The following is a 27,861-nucleotide window of genomic DNA, read 5'->3' as shown; positions in this document are numbered from 1 at the left end:
TTCATCCTGAAGTTATTTTTGATGTGAAATGAATTACTTTTCATAGTACTTGAACTTAGGAATAATATTGTCTAGAAATTATGAATTGGATTGCTTTCCATACATTTTCATGATAAAATCATGTTACCTTGAGTATTATGGTTCTAAAGCGAATTTAAAATGATTTTTGTCAGGCAGTTTTGAAATGATAGGGTTTATGTTGGAAGATTTTATATACCAGTGAAGTTGTAAGGAAACCAGGTAAGCAGAACCTGTGCATACGATGAATGCTGTGGGCAAAACTGAGTAAAAATTGCTTCATTTCCTGGTTGGAGATAACCATACATACCATAAATACACTTGGGTATTTCCTTATTTCATAACTTTGTTTATGATGTATAATCATCGTGTATCCCTTCCCACTTCTCCAGTTATATGATACTAGCCTTTCAATAGAATATCCTCTTCTCTAATTCAAGACCTACCAGTGGTATCTGTATGATGTCCATTTACGTGCATATATGAGAAATTGTGAAAATCTTAAATGTTTTAAAGGAAATGTAGAATTGCTTTACTTATTCTTTACATATTTTATTGTCTTTAGGATACATCTGACAATACAAAAGGTGCTCCATGTCCCCCACCACCACCTCCCCCCATGATGAATGGTGTACCCCCACCTCCTCCTCCAATGGTTAATGGTGCTCCCCACCACCACCCCCAATGATGAAGGGGGGACCTCCACCTCCACCATTAATGAATGGTGGTCCACGACCACCACCTGGTGGACCTCCACCACCACCACAGAACAACAAACTTAGCAGACCAGCCAAACAAGTAAGTTAATGCCCAATGTATTACCCCAGAGGTCCAGTTTGCTGCTAAGTTTATAGTGAATATGAATAGATTGATAGTTTCCTCATAAAGCTGAAATGAATTGCCATGTACTGAATACTGAACCATCATATCTCCAGATTCCAAAGCCAGCAAATCAGTTACGAGCTTTCAACTGGTCAAAAATGCCTGACTCAAGAGTAACGGGAACAATCTTTGCTGCACTAGATGAATCTCCACTCTACAAATTTATGGATTTAGAAGATATTGATAGAACGTTTGATGCGACAGCTGGGAAAAAATCAAATGGAGAGGTAAAAGTTCACAGTTTTATTTACAGATAACCATTTGTGTTATCAAATGTTTAACAGGACTTGTAAATAACCATTGCATTTGATGATGATGAAGTAATAATTTTGTCTTCGGTTGTTCCACAAAGATGTGGAGAAAATACTTCTCCATGTTTCATTGTTCATGTATGCTTGTATGAGTAGCCTTGTTAAGTAACGAATTAGGTCACCATAGGTAACATAGATGTTTTAAGTTTATTTGCTATTGTTTTCATTATGTAATGAATTTTGATGTCTTTCTAAACCATTTAGCTCAATTTCATGAAAATGCTTTAGGTTGCATTACCATTGATTGATCATATCAGTTCATATGGCATTACTCAAACTGTAAAAATCAACAAGTGATGAACATGTCCAGAGTGTTTATGATATCATTCTCAGAACAGGCCACCATGTTAAGATACCCTTGTCTCACTGTTAATATCTTTATGATATCCATTTACTTGAGAACCATTTTTGCATACTTAGAGCAGTTGCTAATAGTATGGCACCTGCCTTGTTAGAATACCTTGTCACCCTTCCTGGCACTTAAGATTGTGAAATGAATAACTCAGATAAAGTGTCTCCTTACCAACCAACCCATGATTATTTATAATTATGATTACTACTAACGTATAATTATAGTTGATTATAATTACCGTTACCTGATATATATAGTTTATTGAGTAAGAACTCAAAATTAAATGGAAGTTAGAAAGACTTTGATATGATGATGTAAATGAATGTTACAGCCATATAATAGAATTGCATTGTGTTACATCTGATAATTTGTGAGAAAAATGTTATAATCATGAATACTTTCTTACTTCAGGGGGAGAAAACATTAGAGAGAATAAAGTCACAAAGAATGCAGCAGATTAGTGTATTAGAGAACCGCCGCCAACAGAATTGCACAATCCTCTTGTCTAAGCTAAAAATGACGAATGATGAGCTTATAAGGTGAGTGAATGTTTGCAAAGATAAGTAAAGGGGAGAGTAGGCAGAAGGCAGGAACAGTAAGGTACGTACAAACTAAAAGTTTAAGAGATGTAGGCAAATGCTAAAAGTAAAGATACATAAATTGATTTTCATAGTGAATGTACATTTCTTCCTGGACTGAATACCATACAGATAGTATAGCAGGTTAATGTGCAGATAGGAGAAATTAAAAAAGAATAAGGGAAAAACAAGAGCTACTTAAGGCAGATTCCTTGATGATTGTCAGATTTACACACAAACCAGTCAGTGAAAAGATAAGTATTTTGATTGTATTGTTATAAAAAACTTGATTGCAATTTTGTGCTCTTGCTTATTTCAATGTAGAACATGAAATTGGCATTCAGTATTTGCATACTGTTTGTCATGATGAGCACATAAAACTGTATTGATTGTAATTGTCTCCTATACAGAGTCCTCTTAAAGATGGATAGTGATGGAGAGCTGGCTCCTGACATGGTAGAACAGCTCCTAAAGTTCACTCCTACAGTTGAGGAAAAGAACATGCTGGAGGAACACCAAGATGAGATCGAGAATTTGGCACGAGCTGATCGCTTCCTCTATGAGATCTCAAAGTAAGATTTGTCCCATAAATTTTATTGGGGGATGTTTCTCTCTTAAGGAATAGAAATGGATCTTGTTGATAAATTCAGGGAGTGGTATGACTTGAGGTAAGCACATTGGTAAATGGCTAAATTTTCCTCATTACAATTAATACTTTTATCTATTCGGGGTTGGTAAAGGTTTATGAGATGTATACAGGAACTGAAGGGAATAAATTTATTACGCAATGAAGAACAGCTATGCAATTGATAGAGCAAGAGAATAAGACAATTGAATTACAGACGTATGGGTGTGTAGTTGAAGTATGTATGCTGCATTTATGAATATGAAATATAGAACATAGTAAGAATTGCTAGGAATAGATTGTGGAATGTTGGCAAGCTACTGGAGGTAATTAAGGGATCCAGTAAATATAGTAGGGCATATTTTAGGATAGCTGGAAGGATATGCAAGTTTAGGGGTTGAGTTACGTGAAGTGGTAGTGTTATATTCTCGTAGTTGTTGAAAGGATTTCTCAACTACTTGTGTTGGACATTAAGGTGGGAAATATAGCTAGTGGAGTGTGATTTTGTTGGGATAGAAGGGAGTGCAGTGTAAGGATGGTGTAGTATGCAGGTGACCCTTTTATGGAGGAAGATTTAAGTGGAATACATTAGTTTGGCAATGTAAAGGTCTTTGTATAGGTCTGTTGATAGTTGTGGTATCAGTCATTATGGATATCTAAAGCGAGTTTTTAGTGGATCAGGGCATTGATGTAGATAGATGTACATTGATGTTTACTTTATTACAGTAATTTCAAGCATTTCCATGAGACACATTGTTTATATGAAATGGTTTTAAGGAAAATCTTCCTCTCTCCTTCTTGATGCCATTATATACAAAATTATGCTTTCCTTCTGAAGGATTGTCCATTATGAAGAACGACTTCGCTGCCTCCACTACCAAAAGAAGTTCAAGGAGCGACTTGCTGAATGTGAACCAAAAATGGTATCAGTTATCAGTTCGACTAAAGAACTTACAAACAGCAAACGATTGAGAAAGTTCATTGAAGTTGTCTTAGCATTTGGAAACTACATGAATAAAGGTAAGATGGAAATTTGAAAATTTGTAACCATTTTGTGTACAGAATTTTGCTTTGCTTTTGTTGATGAACATCTGTTGAACACAATGCTCTTCACTGGGACACTGTACCAAACACTCTACCATGGACAGGATCTCCTTGATACCCTGCCCAGAATTAAACTAATTAAGATTATATTGAGTAATTCAGTACTACAAACAGCAACTGACTGTTCTGCTTGAGCATTGAACTTAAACCAGAAAACTTTATCATGTTCCTGTGGGTTCGTAGCAGGTAGTAGTAACCTACCTCCATCTTTACAGCTTGGCCAGTAAATAGAAACTTTGTCCCAGTTGTTTGCATTAGTTGTTTCCACTCTAAAGTAGATGGTTGAGAAAGGTCAGTGTTTGCTATTCTTGTTTGTTTGGCATAGTAAAATCAGGATATAAACGCTGAATCTGACTTACTTGTCATTGTGGTAATGCGGAGCAGTTGTATGTCTGCTTTATTTAGATCCTCTGTTGGCATGGATTTATAGAAATCACTGTTATGCATAATGATAAGCTTATACGTGCAGAGTTTCTTCTACCAACAAAGACAAGTCAGGGGCAGCACGTACATGTGTAGCAGAAATGTATCTTTGATGAAGTTCTTATCTTTCACTCTCTCTCTTTCTTTTAACAATGTTCAGGGACATGAAATGTTTATTCTTTAAGCCTGTATCTGCAGAACCAGTACTTATACTACCTTCTTTAAATACTTTATGAGTAAATATTTTTTTTTTCATACTATTCTCCCGCATTAGTGAGGTAGCGTTAAGAACAGAGGGCTGAGCCATTGAGGGAAATCTTCACTTGGCCCCCTTTTCTGTTCCTTCTTTTGGAAAATTAAAAACGAGAGGGGAGGATTTCCAGCCCCCCGCTCCCTCCACTTTTAGCCGCCTTCTGTGACTCGCAGGGAATATGTGGGAAGTATTCTTTCTCCCCTATCCCCTGGGATAATGAGTAGATATGTTCCTTTTATATTTGGTGAACAAAATGCATTGTAGAAAATGACAGATATTATGAATAGACTTAACGAGGGCACATGAAGCAATCGGTGGAAACCACAGGAAGATATGTAGGGCCTGGTTGTGGATGGGGGCTCTAGTTTCGTTGCATTTTATATAACAGTCAGAAAGTGGATGTGAATAAATGAAGTCATATCTTTGTTTGTGGCACTACCTTGCAAACTTAAGAATAGGCAAAGATGTGTGTAAGAAAAAAACTCACTGAATGCATAAGTATGGAGTGGTTATCTTTTATAATCCCGAAAGTATAATGGAGGGTAATATGCAAAAACTATCCCTGGGGATAGGGGAGAAAGAATACTTGCCATGTATTCCATGCGTGTCATAGAAGGCGACTAAAAAGGGAAGGAGCGGGGGCGAGAAATCCTCCCCTTCCATTTTTGATTTTACAAAAGAAGGAACAGAGAAGGGGGCCAAGTGAGGACATTTCTTCTAAGGCTCAGTCCTCCGTTCTTGACACTACCTCACTAATGTGGGAAATGGTGAATATGTATGAATATGCAAAAATATTCATTGTATATATTTAATACTATATTGTACAGTTTTACCCTGTATTTGAGAAATTTCAACTTTTATTCAACTTTACACTTTATAAAATGTATATTTTCAATGTAATAGGTACAGGTACAAACATGCTTGTAAATCCTTACCAGTACCTATGTTCAAGAATGAAAAGAAACTTTGGATCAGGCCATGTAATAATTTCATCATGATCATCACTTCTGGCAGGTGCTCGTGGTGGTGCTTACGGTTTCAGAATGTCTTCTCTCAACAAGTTGACGGACACCAAGTCCTCTAACAATCGGTCCATCACACTTCTGCATTATATGATTCGAGTTTGTGAAAAACAGTGGCGAGATATGCTACGGCTAGATGAGGACTTCCCCAGTATAAAAGAGGCATCCAAAGTCAAGTTAGTACCTCTCCATTAGTTTACTCTCTCTAGACTTGTTGTGATATACCAGTGTATTGATTTGTAGTAATAATGACACTGACGATTCAGTGGTAGACGTAAAGATTTTAATTGGCACAACATATCATCAGGATTAATAAACTTAGACTGAAGAAAAGTGTCCACCTGTTCTTGTGTTTTCCTTCATTAGAGCAGTGGGTACTCCCCAAACATTCTAAGGAGCTTACATTGTATCGAGGAAATATCCATGTAAAACTGGGTCTCAGATTATCTTTGTAGATGCTTTGCAAAGACAGTGCATACAATTACAGTAGGTGTATGTACAAAACATTTTCTTTCTGTTTATCTAGAATTTATTTACATTCATGTTTTTAAGTCTTTTGAAACTACTTGAGAATTTTTCTATTCATAAAACAGTTTCCCTTATCCAGGAAGGCGACTCATGCTAAAACTTACTCAGCCTTTGCCGACAGACTATTTGACCTAATTCCTTATAATGTGTGTTTAATTATCAGTATTTTTTGTTGCTATTTGTTGTGACTTGTTAGCCTCTTATTGATTCACAAGGAGGCAAGTTGGGTATATGAATATGATGTGAATATGAAAATCTATGAGATACCAAGAAGAATGAAATGTCATTTCAGTAATTGTTGTTATACCCTCATGAAATCTCCTGTTCTTTAGTAGTAGTCTGTTGCCATGTTAAATTTGGTACTAATGTATTTCATTTTAGGTACCAGTAGCATGGAGGTGCATTGACTCTACTTGGATGAACTATTCACAAATAAATACTGCCCTTACATACGTATGGGTATGCCAAGTAATGATATAGGTTCATGGATGTAGAACCTCCTAAACAAACTTTCACTTTTGCTCTCTGTAAGGTAGTAAGGATTGGGTTATTTTTGCAAGGAAAATAAAACAAGACAGCAAGCCAAAACATGCTTGCAACATGCAGATTGTTCAGAGGTTAGCTTAGCAAATCATGTAAGACCTGACTTGTCCTCAAAGTAATCTCCATTTGTGCTCTCAATTTTTTGGACATTGCAGTAAAATGAGCTTTGTTATACTTGAATGTCATAAACTAGATAAATGTGGTCCTTACTGTTTTCAGTGATGAGAAGATATTGTTGATAATTTGGGGGTAAACGCTTCTCACATGAGACTTTTTATGAGGAAAAAGTATGTTTGTTGTTTCAGTTATGATGTTTAACCCTGTACTCTTCTGAATATTTTATCCCTATTGTTCATAATTTCATATGTAATGACCATTATGATTGTTAGCTGTTATAGGCTGATGGTTTGTCTTATTTTTTCAATGTGTTTATCCTTAGAAATTTTCATCTTGCATCTCTTCATGTAAAGTCATAGGTAAAAAGATTTATGCTCCCTGTTTTCAAAAGTGTTATTCACAATCCATTGGTGTTAATCAGACAGAAATTTTATTTATAAGATTTCAGAAGTCGTAGAGGATGTGTGGATCAGGTGTTTGCTTTGAAGAATGTATGTGAGAAATACTTAGAAAAGCAAATGGATTTGTATGTACCATTTATGGATCTGGAGAAGGCATATGATAGAGTTGATAGAGATGCTCTGTGGAAGGTATTAAGAATATATGGTGTGGGAGGCAAGTCGTTAGAAGCAGTGAAAAGTTTTTATCGAGGATGTAAGGCATATGCGCATGTAGGAAGAGAGGAAAGTGATTGGTTCTCAGTGAATGTTGGTTTGCGGAAGGGGTGAGTGATGTCTCCATGGTTGTTTAATTTTTTATGGATGGGGTTGTTAGGGAGGTGAATGCAAGTGTATTGGAAAGAGGGGCAAGTATGAAGTCTGTTGTGGATGAGAGAGCTTGGGAAGTGAGTCAATTGTTGTTCGCTGATGATACAGCGCTGGTGGCTGATTCATGTGAGAAACTGCAGAAGCTGGTGACTGACTTTGATAAGGTGTGTGAAAGAAGAAAGCTGAGAGTAAATGTGAATAAGAGCAAGGCTATTAGGTACAGTAGGGTTGAGGGAAAAGTCAATTGGGAGGTAAGTTTGAATGGAGAAAAACTGGAGGAAGTGAATTGTTTTAGATATCTGGGAGTGGATTTGGCAGCAGATGGAACCATGGAATCGGAAGTGAATCATAGGGTGGGGGAGGGGGCAAAAGTTCTGGGAGTGTTGAAGAATGTGTGGAAGTCGAGAACATTATCTCAGAAAGCAAAAATGGGTATGTTCGAAGGAATAGTGGTTCCAACAATGTTATATGGTTGCGAGGCATTGGCTATAGATAGAGTTGTGCGAAGGAGGGTGGATGTGCTGGAAATGAGATGTTTGAGGACAATATGTGGTGTGAGGTGGTTTGATCGAGTAAGTAATGAAAGGGTAAGAGATATGTGTGGTAATAAAAAGAGTGTGGTTGAGAGAGCAGAAGAGGGTGTTTTGAAATGGTTTGGTCACATGGAGAGAATGAGTGAGGAAAGATTGACCAAAAGGATATATGTGTCGGAGGTGGAGGGAACGAGGAGAATTGGGAGACCAAATTGGAGGTGGAAAGATGGAGTGAAAAAGATTTTGAGTGATCAGGGCCTGAACATGCAGGAGGGTGAAAGGCATGCAAGGAATAGAGTGAATTGGAACGATGTGGTATACTGGGGTCGACGGGCTGTTAATGGATTGAACCAGGGCATGTGAAGCATCTGGGGTAAACCATGAAAAGTTTTGTGGGGCCTGGATGTGGAAAGGGAGCTGTGGTTTCAGTGCTTTATGCATGACAACTAGAGACTGAGTGTGAATGAATGTGGCCTTTGTTGTCTTTTCCTAGTGCTACCTCGTGCACATTTGGGGGGAGGGGGTTGTTATTTCATGTATGGCAGACAGTATGAATTATGTATGTGTGTGTATATGTATATGTCTGTGTGTGTATATATATGTATATGTTGAGATGTTTTTTTTTTTTTTTTTTTTTTTATACTTTGTCGCTGTCTCCCGCGTTTGCGAGGTAGCGCGAGGAAACAGACGAAAAGAAATGGCCCAACCCCCATACACAGTACATACACACGTCCACACACGCAAATATACATACCTACACAGCTTTCCATGGTTTACCCCAGACGCTTCACATGCCTTGATTCAATCCACTGACAGCACGTCAACCCCTGTATACCACATCGCTCCAATTCACTCTATTCCTTGCCCTCCTTTCACCCTCCTGCATGTTCAGGCCCCGATCACACAAAATCTTTTTCACTCCATCTTTCCACCTCCAATTTGGTCTCCCTCTTCTCCTCGTTCCCTCCACCTCCGACACATATATCCTCTTGGTCAATCTTTCCTCACTCATTCTCTCCATGTGCCCAAACCATTTCAAAACACCCTCTTCTGCTCTCTCAACCACGCTCTTTTTATTTCCACACATCTCTCTTACCCTTACGTTACTTACTCGATCAAACCACCTCACACCACACATTGTCCTCAAACATCTCATTTCCAGCACATCCATCCTCCTGCGCACAACTCTATCCATAGCCCACGCCTCGCAACCATACAACATTGTTGGAACCACTATTCCTTCAAACATACCCATTTTTGCTTTCCGAGATAATGTTCTCGACTTCCACACATTTTTCAAGGCTCCCAAATTTTCGCCCCCTCCCCCACCCTATGATCCACTTCCGCTTCCATGGTTCCATCCGCTGACAGATCCACTCCCAGATATCTAAAAACACTTCACTTCCTCCAGTTTTTCACCATTCAAACTCACCTCCCAATTGACTTGACCCTCAACCCTACTGTACCTAATAACCTTGCTCTTATTCACATTTACTCTTAACTTTCTTCTTCCACACACTTTACCAAACTCAGTCACCAGCTTCTGCAGTTTCTCACATGAATCAGCCACCAGCGCTGTATCATCAGCGAACAACAACTGACTCACTTCCCAAGCTCTCTCATCCCCAACAGACTTCATACTTGCCCCTCTTTCCAGGACTCTTGCATTTACCTCCCTAACAACCCCATCCATAAACAAATTAAACAACCATGGAGACATCACACACCCCTGCCGCAAACCTACATTCACTGAGAACCAATCACTTTCCTCTCTTCCTACACGTACACATGCCTTACATCCTCGATAAAAACTTTTCACTGCTTCTAACAACTTGCCTCCCACACCATATATTCTTAATACCTTCCACAGAGCATCTCTATCAACTCTATCATATGCCTTCTCCAGATCCATAAATGCTACATACAAATCCATTTGCTTTTCTAAGTATTTCTCACATACATTCTTCAAAGCAAACACCTGATCCACACATCCTCTACCACTTCTGAAACCGCACTGCTCTTCCCCAATCTGATGCTCTGTACATGCCTTTACCCTCTCAATCAATACCCTCCCATATAATTTACCAGGAATACTCAACAAACTTATACCTCTGTAATTTGAGCACTCACTCTTATCCCCTTTGCCTTTGTACAATGGCACTATGCACGCATTCCGCCAATCCTCAGGCACCTCACCATGAGTCATACATACATTAAATAACCTTACCAACCAGTCAACAATACAGTCACCCCCTTTTTTAATAAATTCCACTGCAATACCATCCAAACCTGCTGCCTTGCCGGCTTTCATCTTCCGCAAAGCTTTTACTACCTCTTCTCTGTTTACCAAATCATTTTCCCTAACCCTCTCACTTTGCACACCACCTCGACCAAAACACCCTATATCTGCCACTCTGTCATCAGACACATTCAACAAACCTTCAAAATACTCATTCCATCTCCTTCTCACATCACCACTACTTGTTATCACCTCCCCATTTACGCCCTTCACTGAAGTTCCCATTTGCTCCCTTGTCTTACGCACCCTATTTACCTCCTTCCAGAACATCTTTTTATTCTCCCTAAAATTTACTGATAGTCTCTCACCCCAACTCTCATTTGCCCTTTTTTTCACCTCTTGCACCTTTCTCTTGACCTCCTGTCTCTTTCTTTTATACTTCTCCCACTCAATTGCATTTTTTCCCTGCAAAAATCGTCCAAATGCCTCTCTCTTCTCTTTCACTAATACTCTTACTTCTTCATCCCACCACTCACTACCCTTTCTAAACAGCCCACCTCCCACTCTTCTCATGCCACAAGCATCTTTTGCGCAATCCATCACTGATTCCCTAAATACATCCCATTCCTCCCCCACTCCCCTTACTTCCATTGTTCTCACCTTTTTCCATTCTGTACACAGTCTCTCCTGGTACTTCCCCACACAGGTCTCCTTCCCAAGCTCACTTACTCTCACCACCTTCTGTTGAGATGTATAGGTATGTATATTTGCATATGTGGACATGTGTGTATATACATGTTTATGTGGGTGGGTTGGGCCGTTCTTTTGTCTGTTTCCTTGCGGTACCTCGCTAGTGCAGGAGATGGTGGCAAAGTAAAATAAATAAAAATAAATAAAAAAGATTTATCCCTGGGGATAGGGGAGAAAGAATACTTCCCACGTATTCCCTGCACGTCGTAGAAGGCGACTAAAAGGGAAGGGAGCGGGGGGGCTGGAAATCCTCCACTCTCGTTTTTTTTTATTTCTCCAAAAGAAGGAACAGAGAAGGGGGCCAGGTGAGGATATTCCCTCAAAGGCCCAGTCCTCTGTTCTTAGCGCTACCTCGCTAATGCAGGAAATGGCGAATAGTATGAAAGAAAAAAAGATTTTACAAATGGTTAGAACACTGAAATTAGCAGATATTACTTAAGATGCATCTTTAGAAAATTGTGGCTAAAAGGTTTATGGAAAAGAAATGGCATATATAAAGTATTTTTCAGAGTACTGTTTTGGTTAACATTGTTTAAATGTATTTTGAATTACAACTTTATTTCTTGACAAACTCTCATAATTATCGTTATTTTTCACAGTATCACTGAATTAGAAAAGGAAATTAGTGCTCTAAGACAGGGTCTCGCCTTCATTGAGCGAGAGGTTACATGGCACAGAAGTCAGGGTTCAACAGCCCCTGGTGATCGTTTCCGCCTTGCCATGAATGAGTTCACAGCCCTTGCTAAAGACAAGTTTACTAACCTAGAATCTCAATTCAACATCATGAAGACACAGGTTAGTTTTCTATATCCAGCGTGTTGAATTTCAAGCTGATCATTAAGTTCAACACGTCTAATTATGAAATGCATCAAGATATGAAAGAAAATCAATTTGATTATTACTGCAGTTTATGAATATCTGGAACTTTTTGAATATATTCTCATGACGATGTTTATCTTCGTCTTGAAAGATTTTTTATGTCACGTTACAGTTTGAGAATGTCACCACCCTTTTCGGGGAGGACCACAAAACTACACAGCCCGAGGACTTCTTTGGCACGTTTGACTTATTTATTGACACATTCAAAGATGCGAAGAAGGACCTTGAAAATATGAAAAAGAAGGAAGAGGAAGAAGAGAGGAAGAAAAAGGAGGCAGAGGTAAGAGGAGTAATGATTTGGCCATGCATTTAATACATTTAAGAATGAGATCATTAATGCTTCAGTCTTTTTAGTCTTTAGTACAGCTTACATGATTAAAAAGCATTGTAGATGCCACCCAGCTAAATTGGTGAATTAAGCCACTGTTTGCATGCATAAAGTAGAACCCGCAGGATATCCCGGTGAATATGTAACTTGGTAACCTGCATAAAATCATTTCATCCTGCAGGAAAATATGCGCATTCACACAAAAAGAATACTTCCCATGTATTCCCAGTGTGTCTTAGAAGGTGACTAAAAGGGAAAGAAGTGAGGGGGGCTGGAAATCCTCCCTTCCATTTTTTACTTTTCCAAAGGAAGGCATAGATAAGGGGGCCAAGTGAGGACACTACCTTGCTAATGCAGGAAATGACAAATATGTATGAAAAACCCAGGGCATGTGAAATATCTGGGGTAAAGCATAGATGTGGATAGGGAACTGTGGTGATGATGCATTGCATATGACAGCTAGAGACTGATTGTAAGAGAGCATGGCCTTTTTTTATGTTCTCCTGGCGCTACCTTGCTGTTTCCTGTGGGGCAGGGTGGTGCTGGGAATGGATGAAGGCAAGCAAGTATGAATATTTATGTGTATATATGTATATGTGTATCCCTGGGGATAGGGGAGAAAGAATACTTCCCACGCATTCCCTGTGTGTTGTAGAAGGCGACTAAAAGGGGAGGGAGCGGGGGGCTGGAAATCCTCCCCTCTCGTTTTTTTTTTTTTTTTTTTCCAAAAGAAGGAACAGAGAAGAGGGCCAGGTGAGGATTATTCCCTCAAAGGCCCAGTCCTCTGTTCTTAACGCTACCTCGCTAATGCGGGAAATGGCGAAGAGTTTGAAAAAAAAAGAAAATGTATATGTGCATATATTGTTATTTACATTTATGTATGTGTATGTGCATGTATGCACATGTATGTGCATATTAGTGGATGGATCTTTCTTTGTCTGTTTCGTGGGGCTGCATCACTGATGCTGGAAATGGTGATCAAGTATGGTGATGATAATAAGATGATATTATCTATTGTATTTGATCGCTGTTATCTAGATTAGCAAGGTAGCGCCAGGAAACAGACAAAGAAAGACACATACACTTACATGTACATATATGTTCATACAAGTACATAGGTATACATACATATACATATATACATGTGTACATATTCATACTTATTCGCCTTCATCCATTCCCAGCACCACCTCACTCCACAGGAAACAGCATCACCACCCCTTGCATCAGCACTGGACAGTGGGGAACAGTGTTACAAAGTTTTGTGAAGTATAGCACGAATTTGTAGATGAGTGCCACTGTTAAGATATTGGGTGTTAATGAGATGTAGTTCAGTAGATGTGTAGGCTATGGAAGCTAAGTAGATAGCAATTTAGAGGTATATGGGATCAAGAAATCAATACAGTAGACAGCAGAAGAAGGCAGGGCTAGGTCTCACCAAAGGGAGAGCTAGAATTACTGTGTACGAGGTGTGTAAATTTTTTGTTGGCAGATGTCGTTCTAGATGAAGAGATGTATGTTTGTGGGTGAGTAGAGTTTTTGAATGAGTAGTCAAGGCAGAAAATAACATCAACTTTTCCATGCATTAATTGGAAACAGTCTCTTGGGGAAAAAAAAAAAATAATGAGAGAAAACTCAGAGTTTATAGAAGCAAAAGAGGAAATATGTGTGGAACTAAATTCCAGCTTTTTTCACAGTTAGACACATTACCACAACACATATTAAATGGGCATAGGCTGTTGAAAGTGTTAAAGGTATTAAACATGATATGAACAGGCTTTTGAAGAGCCCTGAGGCAAGTGCAGAAACATCCATCAGGCCATTCGTGATGCTAGTGAGATTGGTTCAAGCCAGTGTATCTAAATTGTTTGTTATTTGCAGTTGTAGGAAATCTGAGTATGATCGGAGAAAAGATCAAGTGTTGCCAAGGATCATTAAACAAATGCTGCTCAAGTTGCATGGATTTAGCAAACAAGTGACTCAAGCTATTATGTTAAAAGTGATGGTTGCAGATCACTGGGTGGGGTTGATGGAGAGATTGATAATTATTGGAAGGATGGTTTAGAGATGGGTAGTATGCCCTGAAAGATTTGAGGTTAGATTCCTCACTTGTAATTCATTTTACGCTTTACTTTCCCTAAAGGTTTGTGTTCCAGTGATGACCATTCTTGATTATTCAGGTGATATTTGTTTTTAAGAGTTGAATAAAGGTTTCATTTTAGGACTTTGTACATACTATTGCAAAAATTGCACATATGCATTTACATGTGCAAAAGAGCCAGAACTGGTATCATATAACGTTTGGTTCCCAGAGGAGTTTAGAACCCATGCAGTTCAATCTTAATTGCTTTAAGCACAAAATTTAAAATTTCATTGACCTGTAGTGCAGTACTAAAATAAAGTAAATATTATGTACTAATAATATGTCACATAATCTTTCAGTAATAACTGCCATTCCATGTGAACACTTAGAAGCCAAAGATTAAATGCTTGCTAAGGCTCTGCTTGACGTAAGTCCTGTGCTTTAGACATTCATACTTATAAATGTACAAATTGTACCATAACTGTCGGTTCTCACAAATCCTGCATGGGACACCTTCTCTGTTTGTCTCCAGCCCCCTCACAGAAGAGTTGTGGCCACTTAGTCTTAAAATTATATGAAAATATTAACTACATGAAAAATATTACTTTCAAGATGTCCTCAATCCCTGTCAGTTGAGAGAATATCTACTTTGCAGTTCCAAAATGGTTTTATGAGTACTAGTAATTGCCAGTCAGACTGGTAATTACTATTTCTAATGTCTCCATGATTTTTTATGCAGTGGCATTTGTCCTACCATAGTGAGATTTTTATTTTAAATGATTTTTTGTTTTTACAGGTAAATGTCTCATGAATTTACAGCATAAGGGAGGGGTATATGAATATTCTTTTCAGAATCCAGTGTCTCTGTATACAAACTGTATTGACAAGAAAAATTGTGAACTTCACTCCGTGAAATAATAACTGTTTCCCTTTAGGATACAGCATTAGATGTAATATTCTTATTTTTTTTGTGGGTTAATTATGCTAATGCCAGTAGATGTAGGCATTTTCATATCTCTCATTCTGTCTAAGCTAACCATCCACATCACAATAGTAAGTAGCCACATTCGTGCCTCATCCTGGTGTTAATGGTTTCTGCATACATTGTGTCTTTCATGGAAGACATTTCACCACAATTTCTTGTGTGAAACACTGGTTCAGAGGTGCACAAATTTATTTTGAAAGCCTACTTATATGTAATCACGTAATATGTAAGGTATGTTTTGTACTAGAACTATAATTAGGTCTAGGTAGATTGGCTCAATTTTTTACCTCACAGGACATACTGATACTGTAACCTACAAGATGCATAAGAATGTGGTTTGGTGTATGTATGGTAATCTTATTTTACTAAAAAGAATTCAGTTCGTCTTCATCTTGGTAGAAGCAGGACCTCAGTCTTGTCTTTCTATATCTTTGATGCCCATTCCCTCTGGGAATTCCCATCAAGGGGGTAGCCATGGCAAAAGAGTCTCCTCTTATTGCTGTCCTTACAAGCTTCCCTTGCATACACCATTCCGTGCATTCTTCTGGCACTTCTCATGTTCCAGCTTGACCTCACGTTTTTCAGTCTAAAGAAAAGTACTTTGAGCTCATATTGTATGCAAATATAGAAAGGTCTACGTATACAGTAGGTATGCAATGGTTTACAATAATATGTTTCCAATGAGGAAAAGGTATCTTGTGCATGAGAAAATTATCTGACTTGGTAGAAATGTTTCTAGATTACTTTGATGATTTATTGTTGTGGTACAGTAGTTTCCCTATCAATTCATATGTGGGGTGAGTACATGATCTAGAGTTCTATCTTAATTTTCAAGTTGGGGTTTGGTAGCCTGCTTGTCCTGAAAACCAAATTCTATAAATTGCCTCATCTGTGTGTGTTCTTGTTTCCAAATTGCCTGATTTCTTTTTTGTTATATATTCATAGCTCACAGTTTTGTATCTGCATTGCATTTTCATTTGCCAATTCTTTAACAAGCAGTTGATTTGATTAATTTACTTTTTATGTATTTTTATCAGCTAATAGTCAGTGTTTAACCTTCAGTGTTACTGTTCTCTACTTATTTTTTCATGTGCATTGCTAACAGTACCATTGTCAGCTTTTTGTATCATCTTAGTTTATTAGTGTATGCTAATAGCAGTTTTTGTTGTATGTTTGTAGCACCAGTACTGTATCAGATCTCTTTAACCCTTAGTGTTTATACCCCTCAGTTTAGTTTTGTGTTGTGTTTGTCTTGCAGCGATATAAGCGACGTTCCCTGCCAAGCAGATGGCACGAGAGAGCTGTGTTTGCCCTCTGGCACTGACCTTGGCTCTGACCTTGTACGACAGGTGACCCAGTACTTCCCCGACACCTGTACAACTAACATCACTTAAAACAGAAATTCCAATGCCTTGTGAATGGTTAAAAATGGACCCAAAGATGTCAAGGCAAAAATGACACTCTTCCTTATTTGATAATTGAAACCAATTCACCTTTTCATTTTCATCATAGAGTTTAATATTATTAATCAGTGATTTGCCAGTGGGGTTTATCTGGACTTTAATGTCATTCAGATCAGAAATATTTAAGTTGTAGCTGATTAACTTTTCTCATCACATGAGCTACATCTGCACTTCAGTTAAAGATTGTGATTGAAATGTTCCTTCCCTGACAACGATATTTCTGACAGTGGCTCAAGTTGACCTTTGATTAAGCATAAGTGTACCTAGCCAGGACTCTCTTTGGGATTCCAAAGTTAACCTTGACATTAAGGTTGTAGAATTTGAGGGAATCTGGGACTTTGATGGTTAACACGGTTTATGAAATACTAACAAATACTACTTGGGACGGTGCCAGACTAGATGCTGCTCGGTGTGCCTTACTTGTAGTCGCCAACCTTTGCTTGTTATTTTTCACAAAAAAAAGGGAAATATCTTAGGGTAAATGTTTTAATAAACCTTTTTTTTTTCAAGTCTTTTAAAAATACTTTATGAAATGAATACTCTATAAACATGTGAATGTCTTTGAATACACTTAAAGCACTCTTTCTGACTACTTTTAGAATTTTCTTTTGGTAATGTGTAGTGAATAGTCTGAAACTGATGATTACTTCACAGATATTATTCACATACATTTTGATAAAAGTAATTTTAGTTCATTTTATGATGATATCCAGCCATAGATTATTCAATGCAAAATAAAATATGAAAAACTTCAATATATCAGACTAACAGTAGCCTTCACTACAAAAGTTGATTTTGCAAATATTACATAATTGCTCTCCAGTCAGATTTTTATGATGTTAGTGGAAAAAGCACTTATTAAGATCTGATAGAGACAAGCCAACATTAGCAGCACACACATATGCACATGTTTTCAGCCATTTAATTTCTTTGACTTGACTAGTTTTGTAATATTGTAGCACTCTATAAGCACAAAAAGCTGTTGATACTAAGATTATAGAGAGTATGACCTCTGCATCTTTTCCTTTGTATGGGACTGTTAAAGATTGCTGCACGATTGCATAGATGTGGCAGGCTCAGCAAGAATTACTTCTTATGATGTACGTCATTTGCAAAAAAGAAAGTAGAAATCATTTTGCTACCTCAAGAAAAGTTCTCTGACCCTGTTACACACGTTGCTTTGATATTAGATTTCAGATATGGTGATGGTATGTTAGCTCTCTGGCTATGATGAAGAAAAAACCTAATTATTGCATTGCGTAGATATGTTTTCAGTCTGAATTTTCATGACAGTATGATTTAATTATCAGTGACCTGATTTCACCTATTAATGACAAAAGACATCAAGACAGCAGGTGCCCTTAGATCATGCTGTAATCACATTCATTCAGTTATTAGCACCATTTTCATTATGTAAATAAAATGCAAAAACGTAAAGACATGTTTTCAGTAAGCCTGCATGTGCCAATCTGCTTTTATTGGGGAAATAGCTTCATAGTTAGAGAGATGGGCAGAAATATAACTAGTTATATTGTATTAGATAAATCCCTGTCTTTTGCTTACCTAGGCAACTCATGTTTGTGTTGGATAACGAGTATGTTTTTATCATTGTAATATACAACATATAAATACTACCTCATCAGTTAAGGGAAAATAATTTTATAAATGATCGGGTCAGCATAGTGTTATTCATGTAGGGATCCCATGGCATTAAAAGACAGTTGATTGCATTAATGTTAAGAACAGTTATAAACAAAAAACAAATGGTTTTTAAGAATTCTACCAAATCTGTCAAGCATGGTACTAAATTTTAGATTTATGATAAGGATTCCTAAAATGTAGACACTGACCTGACTTTGACCCCTAGTTAGTATGTGTGTTTGTCTATCCTGTTATCTGCCTGTGTGCATATGAGTATAATTGCTTATTTATGCATATGGGAAGGGAGTATTACACTTGTGGGACCTACTCTCTTAATTGTATGAGTGTGTGCTTGCATTCACTTAGTGTTCACTTGGTGTACTTAATTACCTTTTGTACCAGTGCTGCAGCACTCAGAAAGTTGGCTATATCCACTGGGCAGAACCACAGGTCATGAAGTGTAGTAATGTGTGTGCCTATGTGGGTAAAGTGCAGGGCATTGAAATAGTGATGTTCGATGTCTTCAATGCATTAGTTTCATCATGGGCATGAAGGGTCTTGAGTTAAGTTGAATTGGTGCTTTGTAGTGGTGTCAGGTTGGATAAAGTCCAGGACATTGACAATTGAATGTAACTTGTGTATCAGCGGAGTGTGGTTTCAGATAGGTGTACATTTAATGAGGTGTGTTTAAGACCGAGTTATGGTGATTGTCTAGCAATTATCAGGTCATTTCAGCCTGTAAGTGGCTTTTCATTGTTGTAAATGGGGGATCTATGGATGTAAGTTGCTGAAATATGAGGCAAGAATAAGCATTCTATGTCTGTTTATGGATAAGAGATTAGTTATGGAGTCGTTTGAGCAAGTGGAGTTTAGTGTTGTTGCAACGATTTTAGTGTTGAGCATGTCAAGGTAGGACTGTAGTTGGAGAATCTTTGTTTTGTTGTGTAGTTGTTGAGTGTTTACGGGTGCTATTTGTTATTTCATTGTATTTGTGTTTTGGCAGTGTTATATTTGTTGGGGGTGGGGGAGATCTATAAATAGAGGTAACTGAAGTGTGAGGCAGGTGTAAGCTTTATATTTCTACTTAAGGATTGGTTATTACTTATCAAGTGGAATGGGTGGGAAGGGTTTAGTGTTTTTGTGTAGAATTGATTTCCGAGGTTGCTAAGATAGGGCTGTACTGGGAGGAGCTTTGTCTCCATGTAGGTGTTGTGTGTTTGTGGCTGTTAAACAGCCAGTGACTGTTATGAGTGTGTTGTTTTGTGTGGTTTGCAGCTTTTGAAAGGGTGGAAGACCAATCACAGAACTTCAAATTCCAAAGGAGCCTTCATTTCCCTGCTACCAGAAGTAGCACAGCCTTGAGCTGCAGGAGCCTTTAGAAGGGTCTGGGGTAACACTAAGACTCCTTCATAGAAATTGGTCTTAGGGTTTTCATATATATATATATATATATATATATATATATATATATATATTATATATATATATATAATATATTTTTTTTTTTTTTATACTTTGTCGCTGTCTCCCGCGTTTGCATATATATATATATATATATATATATATATATATATATATATTTTTTTTTTTTTTTTTATACTTTGTCGCTGTCTCCCGCGTTTGCGAGGTAGCGCAAGGAAACAGACGAAAGAAATGGCCCAACCCCCCCCCCATACACATGTACATACGTCCACACACGCAAATATACATACCTACACAGCTTTCCATGGTTTACCCCAGACGCTTCACATGCCTTGATTCAATCCACTGACAGCACGTCAACCCCTGTATACCACATCGCTCCAATTCACTCTATTCCTTGCCCTCCTTTCACCCTCCTGCATGTTCAGGCCCCGATCACACAAAATCTTTTTCACTCCATCTTTCCACCTCCAATTTGGTCTCCCTCTTCTCCTCGTTCCCTCCACCTCCGACACATATATCCTCTTGGTCAATCTTTCCTCACTCATTCTCTCCATGTGCCCAAACCATTTCAAAACACCCTCTTCTGCTCTCTCAACTACGCTTTTTTATTTCCAAACATCCTCCTTTACCTTCGTGTTACTCACCATCGCTCAAACACCTCACACAACAACATTGTCCTCAAACATCTCATTTCGCACTCCAATCCTTCCTGCGACACATCTTATCCATAGCCCAGCCTCGCAACCATACAACATTGTTGGAAACCCTATTCCTTCAAACATACCATTTTTGCTTTACGAGATAATGTTCTCTGACTTCCACACATTTTTCATAGGCTCCGAAAATTTTCCCCTATCCCCCACCCTATGATCCACTTCCGCTTCCATGGTTACCATCCGCTGACAGATCCACTCCCAGATATCTAAAACACTTCACTTCCTCCAGTTTTTCTCCATTCAAACTCACCTCCCAATTGACTTGACCTCACCCCTACTGTACCTAATAACCTTGCTCTTATTCACATTTACTCTTAACTTTCTTCTTCCACACACTTATACCAAACTCAGTCACCAGCTTCTGCAGTTTCTCACAATGAATCAGCACCACGCTGTATCATCAGCGAACAACACTGACTCACTTCCCAAGCTCTCTCATCCCCAACAGACTTCATACTTGCCCTTCTTTCAGGACATCTGCATTTACCTCCTAACAACCCCATCCATAAACAAATTAAACAACCATGGAGACACTACACCCCTGCCGAAACCTAAAATTCACTGAGAACCAATCACTTTCCTCTCTTCCTACACGTACACATGCCTTACATCCTCGATAAAAACTTTTCACTGCTTCTAACAACTTGCCTCCCACACCAATTATTCTTAATACTTCCACAGAGCATCTCTATCAACTTATCATATGCCTTCTCCAGATCCATAAATTGCTACATACAAATCCATTTGCTTTTCTAAGTATTTCTCACACATTCTTCAAAGCAAACACCTGATCCAACATCCTCTACCACTTCTGAAACCGCATGTCTTTCCATCTGATGCACATGTACATGCCTTCACCCTCTAATACAATTACCCTCCCATTTAATTACGGGAATACTCAACAAATTATACCTTTTCATGTAATTTGAGCACTCACTCTTATCCCCTTTGCCTTTGTACAATGGCACTATGCACAGCATATCCGCCATATCCTCAGGCATCACCATGAGTCATACATACATTAAATAACCTTTACCAACAGTCACAATACAGTCACCCCCCTTTTTAATAGAATTCCACTGCAATACATCCAAACCTGCTGCCTTGCCGGCTTTCATCTTCCGCAAAGCTTTTACTACCTCTTTCTGTTTACCAAATCATTTTCCCTAACCCTCTCACTTGCACACCACCTCGACCAAAACACCCTATTCTGCCACTCTGTCATCAGACACATTCAACAAACTCAAAATACTCATTCCATCTCTTCTCACATCACCGCTACTATTTATCACCTCCCCATTTACGCCTTCACTGAAGTTCCCATTTGCTCCCTTGTTTAACGATCCTTATTTACTCTTTCCAGAACATCTTTTTATTCTCCCTAAAATTTACTGATAGTCTCTCACCCCAACTCTCATTTGCCCTTTTTTTCACCTCTTGCACCTTTCTCTTTTTTTATTATTATACCCGATCACCTCTTTCTTAAGGTAAGCAGTATTGGGCGTATTTGTCATATCTTTTTTATAATTCATGTTCTTCCGGCAGCGACGTGAAGTCGAGCGAGAGAGGCGGGCACGGGAACGCAACCTACGAATCACTAACAGTGGACAATCTACGGCAGGGGACAGCAGCTCAGGTGGTGAGAATGAAAATGACTTTGATGACCTCATCTCTGCTCTCCGCTCTGGGGATGTCTTTGGAAAGGATATTGACAAGATGAGAAGGAAAAAGAAACACTCATTTAATGCTGGCTCACGGGAAAGAGAACGAGAAAGGATTATCGGGTCCCACAAATATGCTTAAGTGATTGTGACACTATTTTTTATATTTTGTTAGTACTCTGTCAGAGAATGTAAATAAGGCCTTACTGACCTAAGTTTAGGCATATCCTGCTTATTTACCACAAGTCACTGCCAGCTGAATCGTCAGGTTATAGTTGCTGGATTTCACGAGAGCAGTTTTATGGATGAGCTGTTACCAAAGAAGCTACATTCTCATCTTTGCAATACTGACTATGTACTTCAAATTTGCACTTAGCAGACTCCTGAGGCAAGAGTAAATTGTTATTGCAATAATACTAACCTCAGCATTAATATTTTACTGTCAGCATCCCAGGCTTTGCTTATGCTCTTGCTACACACATATCGACTTCACAAGAAAAGTTCCTACAGAGCCAGTGAACAGAACCACAGAAAAGAACATTAAAATGTTACCAAGTACGTAAGTTGGTCGAACTTTATTTATAAATGATTGTGATTGTATCCCTTGGTTTAATTTGTGTTGCAAATGTTCTGTTTGGCATGTGTGTACTGCATAAGTAATTGTCCTTTCAACAGAGCCATGTCACACTTACTTACAATTTGCATAATTGGAAACTCAACAGTGCATGAGGATGACAGGATATCAGAACTCGTGCAAGTTTTTGAAAATATTACGTTAAAACTACAGTATTAATGAGTCATATTAAGTAAATCATTTTTACTTTTTAAGCCATCTATTCATTCAGCTGTTAGCATTTTTTTATTTCATACTTTTTTCTTCCATGAAACGATCATGTTTTACATACACAGATTTTCTGTAGTGATTGTTAAATATGCCTAGTTTGAAAAAGCTGTGTTTCAGTGTACAAGATAAAGCCAGATTTTTGTTACGTATGAAATGAAATATGAAATTTCAAGGTTGGCCATTGAAGTTCAGACACATTACTGGGGCATTACGTGTCCCCAGTGAACCCACACACAACACGTCACAGCACAGTGAAATGAGGTCATGCTATAACTATAATCTTTCAGGGAAGCAGTTATAGGACTAGAGGGATGTAGGGGTAAAATAATGCCCTATTGTTGCAAAAAAAAAAAACACTCAGAAGTATGAAGCAAAAATTGGTGCATGTCCAATTTGCTTTCATATATAGACAAATATTCACATAAATGTTTCCATAATATAGTAGACCCATTTAGTAAAACCGAGGAAGAAGCTCAGCAGGGACTTTTCCACCTTGGCAACATCATATGTTCCAGACACCGTTTCACAAAAGTAGGAATTAATGAACATGAAAGAATTAACCTAATTAAAGAATGCTTCACCAGTTTGGTCACCTCACTACAAGATACATTCAGTAATTTACTGATTGCATCAGTAGGCAGTAAAGATTATATCAAGTATGGGAATAAAGTTAGAGGAAGAGGGTCGTCATCATAGACTATCCATAGGAAAGGATGATACAAGAAGATATGAAAACATCCAGAATTCCTCAGTTTATTAGATAACGTTGATGTGGCATTGCTAGCAGTCATTTAGCTTGAAAATGAATAAAAGCTAATTATTAGCTTGAAAACAGATTAAACTAAATCAAGAACTAGGAGAATGTGTTCAGAAGTACATTATGATAGAGTAATGGACAGAAGATTGATGGATTGACTATTGAAAAGTATTTTCTACGTCAGGACTGACCAGGCTATACAAAGAAGTACCAAATTCAGAAGATACATTAGTTGAAGGAATTGTTCAAAGAGAAGAGGTTGATGATGCTCGATGAATGTAAAACTTCCCTCTTGTTTACACAAAATTCTCCCTCTCCTCAACACTCAAAGTAGGTGATCACAACTGCTCGTGTTACTTACTTGACATCACAAGCAAGTCAGTGATCTCACTGTAACAGGTTATACTGCACAGAGAACAATTATTGCAGATATTTTGTTTACTCACTCAATATTTAACCACATGCACATTCGTGTAATATCCAGCCTTTGACTACCAATTAATGCATTAAACTTTTAAGTTTTTATCACCATTACTTAAATGTCAGAGTTTCAGTCCTGAAATTTTTTCCTCAATACCTAACTGTCTTTCATATTGATTAAAACTAAGCTACCAGATAACATGTAAAATCATTTCCTTATGTACATAATATAACTTCACTCTTTTTCTCTCCCTCCCCCCCTTTTTATGCTTTCTTTGTGTATTTTCATTCAAGTCCAGGCTGAGGACCTACATTCATGACTGGATCCTTTGTTAAAAGAAAACAAAAAGTAAAGCTATGTTGTTGTACAAGGCTAATACTCCATCTCTCTGTTACACAAATAGTTAATCGTTGAAACACCCGCAAGTGAGCATTGCAACTCTCGAACCATGTGGAACTCCATCTGAGACCCAGAGAGGGCTTGTGGGTAAACCCTTTTAGGCTTGGTCAGTAAAGTGTATGTCTGTCATGAGATGGGGTATAGATAAGGTTGAGATGCTACAATGTATGCATTAAATTCTCTACATGATGCATAAGAAGTCATCACCCACACTCTTACAAGTATTTATATGCATTTTCCCACAGTTACACAAGCAGTTGTGCAAACACATTGTTTCATCTGTATATTGTCATTATTTTCCTTCCCACTCAAATTAAGTAGATCTGGTGTACACATCTGTTGTGGGGAATTAATCCTGCAGAACTGGGTCCCAGATTTGCGAATGACAGTGATGACCATTTCTGTAGGGTAGGCTTTCTGTCTTACACACAAACTGATAATGACATATCATATATAAGTAATCACATACACTCAACCAATTTACCTGAAAGTAAAACCCACAATTTTTTGAACAAGGTTAAAACACAACATGAGTTCCTGTTTATAAGACCCCCTTTAAATGTTTTTTTTCTCTCTAAAAATAAAACAATGTGGCAATGACTGCCATCATTGAAATCATGTAATTCATTAGCCAGAAGGCTATGTACCCTGTTCCTTTGTACTTGTCCTTAGTCTTCACCTTCGTGATTACAGTCTTTAGTCTTCACCTTCGTGATTACAAGCAAACAACAACGTGAGATGTCAATAAAAACTTTGCTTCAGGAATACAGACATACATGTCATAGTTAAAAAACTGAGGACATTGCTGGAGCTTTCGTTATTCAGTAAAGAAATTATGTTTATAGTTAGCTAATTATGAGTGAATCTTGTTCATTGCCTAATTTTCCTCTATAGTAATGAAAAATTTGGTGGCTGCGTTTATTAACCAAACTTACAAAGTTTACCTAGAACTCTTGACTACACTTTCACCTACATTGTCATAAATTCACTGAATGCACCAAGCAGTCAAACCCTTAAAGCTCATGTGTGTAAAATAATCCAAAATAAATGAGCCCAGTTGATCAGTATCATGAGATGAGTACTTTATTGATGTAAACAATATATATTTGCTGGCCTCAGTCAGTCACGGGAGAAATCTTCTCTCCTACTTGTCTTTTTCATCTTGCTTGCACTGGAGCCTACTTGTGGTCTGCTATGCATTGTTTAATCCCTTAAAAGATAACATTTTCCACTTCATGTTTTACAATTTCTTCTCAGTAACGCATCTCTCTTTACCTTCTTCCATTCTACAGTTTTCTCTGTACTCACTGTCGTTACTCTATTTTCATTTACCCCTTCACTGCATCAGTTACCTGATAGCTACATTAGCGTACATGATTCTCCATCAAGTGTTTCAAGTGCTGCATTTGAATCTTGGGCACTTGGTGTAGATAGTCAGCAGGCAATACAGTTGAAAGATTATCAGTGCATCTCTGATAAAAAAATAAATGGCTTTAACATTATGAGATCAACATATATTCATGGATTACATTAATGCATCTCTGATACAAAGTAAATAGCTGTAATATTATGAGATCAACATAGATTCATGGATTACTTGGTTGCAAAGGAGGACATTTCCTGAATCCATTTAAATTATCCAGGTTAGGTATTCTTGTAACAGTTCATCTGAGCAATTATGGCAGCTTGTGATTGTGAGTAATTTTTGGTGACTGTCCAAGGCCAACAAACACACTGCCAATTGCCATTAACTGACCACACTGCCTTTATACAACACTGCTTAGAAAATCTGAACTTCATCAGCCAAGTTGTTTATGACTGGATAATTAACTTCGTATAAGAAACTGGCCTCATTTTCCTCATTTTCTTATGATGTATTATATTTATTAAAAAGAATTAAGTAGGATTTCATGTCTCATAATAATATTTCTGTAAAAAAAATATGTACATCACATTTTGCTCAGCTGTCATAAATGTTTGAATTTAGCAATATTCTTTTATTAAGTTTAGAAAATATATTATAATAACATTGTGAAGAAATTCTACTATTCTTATTCTGGAGCTATGTATTTATGAATTTCTGTGATATTTTTATAATTTTGCAATTTGCTATGACAATTACCAAATAATGCATTTATACATTTGTAGTTTTTCATCGCAGATCCATAGGTGAGCTAGTCACAGGTAACGTGATAATTCAATTTGGGCTTTAGTCACTGCTGTATATGCGAGTGAGAATGCTGCAAGATTTTCTAACCCCTTCAGCTTGGAACTGTCTTTTAACTGGCTATAACTTAAACAAAATATATGCCATGTCAACAGCTTAACCATCTTATCTTGCATCGTTCTCTTATCCTAAGATTACTGCCCATTTTGTTACCATGCTACATATCTATAATTGATATAATACCATGAAGAGCTGTTTGTTCATCCCTCTATAATAAGACCTCAGTTCTGTAATTTGACTAAAGCTTGCCTGGTTTATCAAAATTATCCAAAATACAACATATGAAAGACTTTAAAACTCAGTAGCCAGCTTTTAAAGTAAATCGAGACAATCAGAATGTTCTTTAGAATAATCATTATTTAACAAAAATCCAGTTACATCACCTTTGCATCTTTAACCCTTTGGCCGCAATTCATGACAGAAGTCATAATACTTGATGTTCCTCCACCACGGAGTATGATGAAAGTCCACATCTAAACAATTTGTACATCCTGTTTTGGTACCGAAATCATGAAACAGAGCCTCACATGCAGACAGTGGCTCACTCTGTTGACCTCCACCTCCCACGCACTGATTCATTTCACTTTACTTTGCTTTCATTGTTATTAAGGTAATTTATGGATGTTTAAATGTCGATACGCTGTGTGTGTTATGATGCAAAAAGACATAATGTGTTTTTAACATGCGTACGAGTTGGCACTGCATGACTGCTAAGCATACCTTTAAATCCAGACATTTAAACTATGTCCTTGCCTTTTACAAAATGTTCATCATTATGAGTGCTTTATATGTTATACTGCATAAATGAAAGTACATAATGATGACAAAAAATGTTTTTGATGAGTGCACAGGAGTTGGCAGCAAGAGAATGCTTAGCACACCTTTAAAGCCAGCCTTTTATTTTTTTAGTGCCTTATACAATTCGTTCATTATTATGAGGGTAAGGAGCAAGAAATCTGTTTCGCTTGAGAAAGTTGGTGACATCCT

General features: G+C 37.7%; 1 protein-coding gene across 1 annotated transcript in view; it reads left to right on the top strand.

Moving 5' to 3' along the window:
- The window catches only part of DAAM (disheveled-associated activator of morphogenesis-like protein), a 113,171-nt gene extending 90,345 nt beyond the window's left edge, over positions 1-22,826 (top strand). The window contains 10 exon segments of the mRNA XM_071688108.1: positions 584-683; positions 686-816; positions 954-1,127; positions 1,975-2,102; positions 2,552-2,713; positions 3,605-3,786; positions 5,561-5,744; positions 11,645-11,840; positions 12,037-12,204; positions 22,111-22,826. Coding sequence (XP_071544209.1) covers positions 584-683; positions 686-816; positions 954-1,127; positions 1,975-2,102; positions 2,552-2,713; positions 3,605-3,786; positions 5,561-5,744; positions 11,645-11,840; positions 12,037-12,204; positions 22,111-22,368 — 1,683 coding nt within the window. The 3' untranslated portion in view covers positions 22,369-22,826.
- Positions 22,827-27,861: the final 5,035 nt, after the last annotated feature.

Source organism: Panulirus ornatus, chromosome 45 (genome assembly GCF_036320965.1).
Source record: "Panulirus ornatus isolate Po-2019 chromosome 45, ASM3632096v1, whole genome shotgun sequence".
NCBI classification, from domain to species: domain Eukaryota; kingdom Metazoa; phylum Arthropoda; class Malacostraca; order Decapoda; family Palinuridae; genus Panulirus; species Panulirus ornatus.
Note: the sequence above shows the minus strand (reverse complement) of the source record. Positions and strands in the feature narration are given on the sequence as shown.